General features: G+C 40.7%; 1 protein-coding gene across 1 annotated transcript; it reads right to left on the reverse strand.

Moving 5' to 3' along the window:
• Positions 1–1,629: 1,629 nt before the first annotated feature.
• Positions 1,630–3,991, reverse strand: LOC309832194 (phenylalanine--tRNA ligase beta subunit-like). The gene has a single exon (XM_082669836.1). The coding sequence runs from the start codon at positions 3,908–3,910 to the stop codon at positions 2,312–2,314; it is 1,599 nt and encodes a 532-aa protein (XP_082525962.1). The 5' UTR covers positions 3,911–3,991; the 3' UTR covers positions 1,630–2,311.
• Between the last annotated feature and the right edge of the window lie 3,045 nt (positions 3,992–7,036).

A 7,036-nucleotide genomic window follows, 5' to 3' on the forward strand; every position in this document is an offset into this window, starting at 1 on the left:
TGACCTTACCAAATTCATTGATTAGTTCTAGTAGTTTTCTGGTGGCATCTTTAGGATTTTCTATGTATAGTATCATGTCATCTGCAAACAGTGACAGTTTTACTTCTTTTCCAATTTGTATTCCTTTTATTTCTTCTTCTTCTCTGATTGCTGTGGCTAGGACTTCCAATACTATGTTGAATACTAGTGGCGAGAGTGGACATCCTTGTCTTTTTCCTGATGTTAGAGGAAATGCTTTCAGTTTTTCACGATTGGGAATTAGGTTTACTGTGGGTTTGTCATATATGGCCTTTATTATGTTGAGATAGAGTCCCTCTATGCCCACTTTCTGGAGAGTATTTATCATAAATAGGTGTTGAATTTTGTCAAAAGTTTTTTCTGTATCTATTGAGATGATCATATGGTTTTTATTCTTTAATTTGTTATTCTGGTATATCACATTGATTGATTTGCATATATTGAAGAATCCTTGCATTCCTGGGATAAATCCCACTTGATTATGGTGTATGATCTTTTTAATGTGTTGTTGGATTCAGTTTGCTAGTATTTTGTTGAGGATTTTTGTGTCTATGTTCGTCAATGATATTGGTCTGTGATTTTCTTTTTTTGTAGTATCTTTGTCTGGTTTTGGTATCAGGGTGATGGTGGCCTCATTGAATGAGTTTGGGTGTTTCCTTCCTCTGCAATTTTTTGGAACTGTTTGAGAAGGATAGGTATTAACTCTTCTCTAAATGTTTTATAGAATTCACCTGTGAAGCCATCTGGTCCTGGAGTTTTGTTTGTTGGAAGATTTTTCATTACAGTTTCAATTTCATTACTTGTGATTGGTCTGCTTATATTTTCTAATTCTTCCTGGTTCAATCTTGGAAACTTGTACCTCTCCAAGAATTTGTCCAATTCTTCAAGGTTGTCCATTTTATTGGTGTATAGTTGCTTGTAGTAGTCTCTTACGATCCTTTGTATTTCTGTGGTGTTCATTGTAATCTCTCATTTTTCATTTCTAATTTTATTGATTGGCATCCTCTCCCTTTTTTTCTTGATGAGTCTGGCTAAAGGTTTATCAATTTTGTTTATCTTCTCAAAGAACCAACTTTTAGTTTTATTGATCTTTGCTATGGTTTTCTTCATTTACATTTCATTTATTTCTGCACTGATCCTTATGATTACTTTCCTTCTACTAACTTTGGATTTTCTTTGTTCTTCTTTTTCTAGTTGCTTTAGGTGTAAGGTTAGACTGTTTATTTGAGATTTTTCTTATTTCTTGAGGTGAGCTTGAATTGGTATAAACTTCCCTCTTAGAACTGCTTTTGCTCTGTCCCATAGGTTTTGGATCATTGTTTTTTCGTTGTCATTTGTTTCTAGGTATTTTTTTATTTTGTCTTTGATTTCTTCAGTGATTTCTTGGTTATTTAGCAGCACACTGTTTAGCCTCCATGTGTTTGTGTTTTCTACAGTGTTTTTCCTGTAATTGATTGCTAATCTCATAGCATTGTGGTCAGAAAAGATGGTTGATACGATTTCATTTTTCTTAAATTTTCCATGATTTGTGACCCAAGATGTGATCTGTTCTGGAGAATGTTCTTTTTTTTTTTTTTTTTTTTTTTTTTTATTAATTATTTAAAGCCATGATTTTATAACACTGACAACAATAAAATGTATGGCCTAGGACAAAAATAAGTTCTTCATTGTTTCCTAATGTTCATAGTGCACTGGTACCAGTGTGTCCCTTTTAACTCTTCTAGCAGAATGAATCTGTGCTGTGTGTCCACAAACCCCATCTCTGAGTATCACAGAGTAGCCAATACCGATGCACCCTCAAATACTTTGAATATATGTGCATTTTTCTTTCACTTTAAGATGACTTCAAAGGCTGTAACTATTACACCATCGCTAATTCTTAAAAGTTTTCTAAAAATGCTGTTATTGTTTCCCAGTGATGAACATGCATCAAACATAGAAAATAAGAACTAAAAATTCTTAGTTAATCTCGTACGTGTGCTCTAATCAGCTATCTCATTTCATCAGGGAAAAGAACAGGATTCTGTCCTGCAGACGTGATGGTGAGAGGCTCTGATGTGTGGAGAGCTTCTCTGTTTCTCAGAACAGCTCCTGGCCCCCCACTGGGCTCTCACGTACAAGCTGGCCTGATGCGGGGATGGCAGTACCACCCACGGAGCCAGACACTGCTTTCTACTTTATTCAACATTAATGCACAAGCACAAGTGGACTGACTTACTGTGGGGACAACTAAAGGGCACCTAGGAGGAGAGAGGGACCTTCGGGGCGAGAACCACACAACAGAGACCCGTCTTCACAAAAACGGCTCAATGTTGATTTCCACGCAGGAGCAGGGCATGGTCAGCTCGAATTTGGTGATAACATCAGGATGAAGGACCCCCAGCTTCCCGATGCTCTGACCCCGGGCAAAGATCTCAGCACATCGCCCGGGGAAGAATGCAGGGCCTTCTGATGCTTTGATCACATATCCTCCCTTCTTTTCGCCAGGAGGCACATCAAGTAGCTGCATGAGTCTGTCCAGAAGCCCATGGATTATCTCGAACCCAGGATTCTTGTTGTAATAAACAGCACAGAGATGCCTGTAGTTTCTTGCACCTACATCTCTGCTAGAATCTTTTATTACAATGTCAGAGATTTCAAACAGTTTCAGAGGAAGGGGCATCTTCCGATTCGCAGCTATGGTCTTTAGGAGGCCAGGAAGAAGGGTAGTGCGTGCCACCTGAAATTCAGCTGTTTTAGGATTACTTATGAGGACTGCCTTTGTTGCAGAGATATCCAAACCCAGTTTATCAGCAATATCTTCTTGGGAGCACAGAGCAAAGGTAAGTGCCTCAGTGAATCCAGCAGCTGCCATGTCGTGTCTCAGGAGTTCTGTGAGTTTATTTAGAGGAAATTGATTAGCTATGGTGTATGTTTTCGGGAGAGTCATCTGAATGTTGTTATATCCATAAGCAATAGCTGCATCTTCTATGATATCACAGGCGTGGATAATGTCAGCTCTGGTTGGAGGGATTTCAATTTCAATCTGATTCCCATCGCCTATGACTTCTGACTTTAAACACATCCTGGTCAGAAGCTTGGCAAGATTTTCTGGAGTTTCTCTGATCCCAACTTTTTTGTTAATTAGATCAGCTCTCACCATCTCCTTTCGATAAGCCAGTTCTGGAAAGGTATGTAATTTTCCATTAGGAAAAACTACCTCAGCTGCTTCAACCGTAAATTGATTCTCACAATATTCACTGAACGTGGTAACAATGATATCAAGAACTATTTTTGCCTTAGTAAAGTCTGTCCCTGTGCATTCAATAAATATATTTCTAGTATTTACTGTTATTTTGGAATGATGTCCATTGATGACTGGAGGCATTGAAAGGACGACACCATTGCTATCATAGATAACCGGATACAGAGGTTTATTTTCAATTATATGTAAATAATGTTTAAGGTGGTTGTCAGTCTTGTATATGTTCATCAGTTCACAGGCTGTATACTCCTTGGTCTTATTTAGAGGCTTGAATTTGATATCGGAAGGTTTCTTCGCAGTATAAGTAAATGGGCCTGACAAAGTGTCCAAGTCATGGGTACCAATAGCAACCAAGGCTCTTTTCCTGCAAATGTTCTGATGTAACTTCTCCTGAAGTTCAATGAAGCTTTCATATCGATCTTTAGTAAACTTTATGTTTCGGAGAACTGCTGCAACAGCATACGGGCGTATTTTAGCTGTCTCTTCTGTGATGATCAATTTCTGGATTTCTCCATTAGGCATTACCCGTTTATACATTGGAGCCTTTATCCTTTCTTTGAAGACCTGAAGTCCTCGAACCAATCCTTCCAGACACAGGAGATCATATAATTTCATCAAGTTCCAGACCAAATTCAAAACATAGTTCATCAAATTCTTCGTCAGTGTAGGTCCGGCCCAGAGCTCGGAAGAGCAAATCGCGCTTCAGGCTGACAGTCGGCATGGCGAGTCCGGCCCTGGAGAATGTTCTGTGTGCACTTCAGAAGAAAGTATATTCTGCTTTGGGGTGGAATGTCCTATAAATATCAACTAAGACTATCTGGTCTATTGTGTCATTTAAAGCTTGTGTTTCCTTATTTATTTTCTGTCTGGGTGATCTGTCTATTGGTGTAAATAGGGTGTTAAAAGTCCCCTACTATTATTGCGTTACTGTCTGTTTCCTCTTTTATGGCTATTAGCATTTGCCTTATGTGTTGAGGTGCTCCTATGTTGGATGCATAAATATTTATAATTTTTATGTTTTTTTCTTGGATTGATCCCTTAATCATTATGTAGTGTCCTTCCTTATCTCTTGTAACAGTCTTTATTTTAAAGTCTTTTTTATGTGATATCAGTATTGCTACTCCAGGTTTCTTGTGATTTCCATGTGCATGGGATATCTTTTTCCATCCCCTCACTTTCAGTCTGTATGTGTCCCTAGGTCTGAAGTGCATTTCTCATACATAGCGTATATACGGGTCTTGTTTTTGTATCCATTCAGCCAGTCTGTGTCTTTTGGTTGGAGCATTCAATCCGTTTACAATCCATTTATCAATATGTATGTTCCTATTACCATTTTCATAATTGATTTGGGTTTGTTTTTGTGGGTCTTTTTCTTCTTTTATGTTTCCCACTTAGAGAAGTTCCTTTAGCATTTGTTGTAAAGCTGGTTTGGTGGTGCTAAATTCTCGTAGCTTTTGCTTATCTGTAAAACTTTTGATTTCTTGGTCAAATCTGAATGAGATCCTTGCTGGGGAGAGTAATCTTGGCTGTAGGTTTTTCTCCTTCATCACTTTAAATATGTCCTGCCACTCCCTTCTGGCTTGCAGAGTTTCTGCTGAGAAGTCAGCTGTTAACCTTATGGGGATTCCCTGGTATGTTATTTATTGCTTTTCCCTTGCTGCTTTTAATATTTTTTCTTTGAATTTATTATTTGTTCATTTGATTAATATATGTCTTGGTGTGTTTCTCCTAGAGTTCATCCTGTATGGGACTCTCTGCACTTCCTGGACTTGGGTGCCTATTTCCTTTCCCATTTTAGAGAAGTTTTTGACTATAATCTCTTCAAATATTTCTAGACCCTTTCTCTTTTTCTTCTTCTGGGACCCCTATACTTCGAATGTTAGTGTGTTAAATGTTGTCCCAGAAGTCTCTGAGACTGTCCTCAATTCTTTTCATTCTTTTTTCTTTATTCTGCTCCATGACAGTTATCTCCACCATTTTATCTTCCTGCTCACTTATCCATTCTTCTGCCTCAGTTATTCTGCTATTGATTCCTTCTGGAGAATTTTTAATTTCAGTTATTTTGTTGTTCATCTCTGTTTGTTTACTCTTTAGTTCTTCTAAGGTACTTGTTAAACATTTCTTGTATTTTCTCCTTTCTGTTTCTGAGATTTTGGATCATCTTTACTATCATTACTCTGAATTCTTTTTCATGTAGCTTGCCTATTTCCTCTTCATTTATTTGGTCTTGTAGGTTTTACATTGCTCCTTAGCCTGTAACATATTTTTTTGTTGTCTTACTTTTTTTTTTTTTGGTGGACGGGCTGTATTCCTTTCCTACTGTTTGTTTGGCCTGAGGCGTCCAGCACTGGTTGAAGGCAGTTGGGTAGAGCCAGGTCTTGGTGCCAAGATGAGGACCTCCAGGAGGCCTTACTCTGATTAATATTCCCTGGGGTCTGAGTTTCTCCATTAGTCCAGCAGTTTGGACTCTGTGCTCCCACCACAGGAGCTCAGGCCTGAGCCCTGGCCTGGGAACCAAGATCCTGCAAGCCAAGCAACACGGCAAATGAAAAAAAAAGGAACACTACAATAACAAAGAATGCAAAATAATGTAAAATTAGAAAGATACAAAATATATTAAGGAAAATAAAAATATAATTGAAACAACTACAACAAGGTAAAACAGAACCACAACAGAAAAAAGAAAGAAAAAAAAGACAAAAGGGGCAGAGCAATAACAAGGTATAAAGAATAATATAAAATTAGAAAAATAAATGATTTATCAGAAAAAATAAAAATATAAATGAATCAGCAACAACAAGGTAAAACTAAACCACACCCCAAAAGAAGGGAAAAAAAAAGTAAAAAGCCAGAAAAGTCCTTGGCTGTGGGGAGTGGGGCTTAGGTGGGGATGTGGTTTAGGGTGGGGGCGGGGCCTAAACTTAGGACCTGTGCAGCAGGTGGGGGAATGGCAGCATGGCCTGAGGGGGGCCTCAGAGCATGGTGTTCCAGAGTTTGGAGGTATGGCCCTTGGTGAGGGTGTGTGGGCAGGGTTTAGGCCTAGCACAGTTGGAGAGGGTCTCAAAGTGGGTCTCGGAGTGTGGTGTGTAGAGGTAGGGCCCTGGGTGGGGCTCTAGAGGTGGGGCTTAGGGTCTGCACTGCCTGCCAGAGGGGGCCTCTGAGGGCAGGGGAAGGGAAAGTCCTGGTCATGCTTGCTTCTGTTCCTCTGCTCCCCCAAGGGTCTCCCCCATTGTTGCTGGACCGCTAAGCGTGGTGGGCCCCACCAGGTGAAAGAACTCCTCCCCTCCCCCAGCCACCCCTCAGGGGTGCCAGTCCCATCAGTCCAGCCTTTACTTTTCCTCCCCTTTCCCTCCCTCCCACTGCCTCAGGATCCACATAGCTGGAGGGGGCCTCAGTGAGTGGAGGATCAGGCCTGGGATCTCAGCAGGCTCCCCGAGGCCCAAGTGGGCAGGGGAAATGCTGGCCATTCTCCCTTCTGATCCTCTGCCCTCCCAACAGTCTCCCCTTTTCCCCCTCCCAGCATGGGATCCCTTCCCCTCCTCCAGCCGCCCCTCAGGGGTACCACTCCTGTCCTGCCTCCACTTCTCCTTCCCCCTCACTCCCCACCACATCCTGTCTTGCTGCTGGAGGTTCCTCCCATCCCCTTGTGTGTCTGTGGTCTCCCACCAGTGCCTGGTAAGTGCCCGGTAAGTGCCCTAGTTGTGTGGAGATGCGAACTCCCATGTCCTCCCAGTCTTCCATCTTCAATTCATTGCATTATTCTTACCTCCCTTT

The sequence above is a fragment of the Grampus griseus genome (genome assembly GCF_964374135.1).
Source record: "Grampus griseus genome assembly, chromosome: 1".
Classification (NCBI taxonomy): Eukaryota; Metazoa; Chordata; class Mammalia; order Artiodactyla; family Delphinidae; genus Grampus; species Grampus griseus.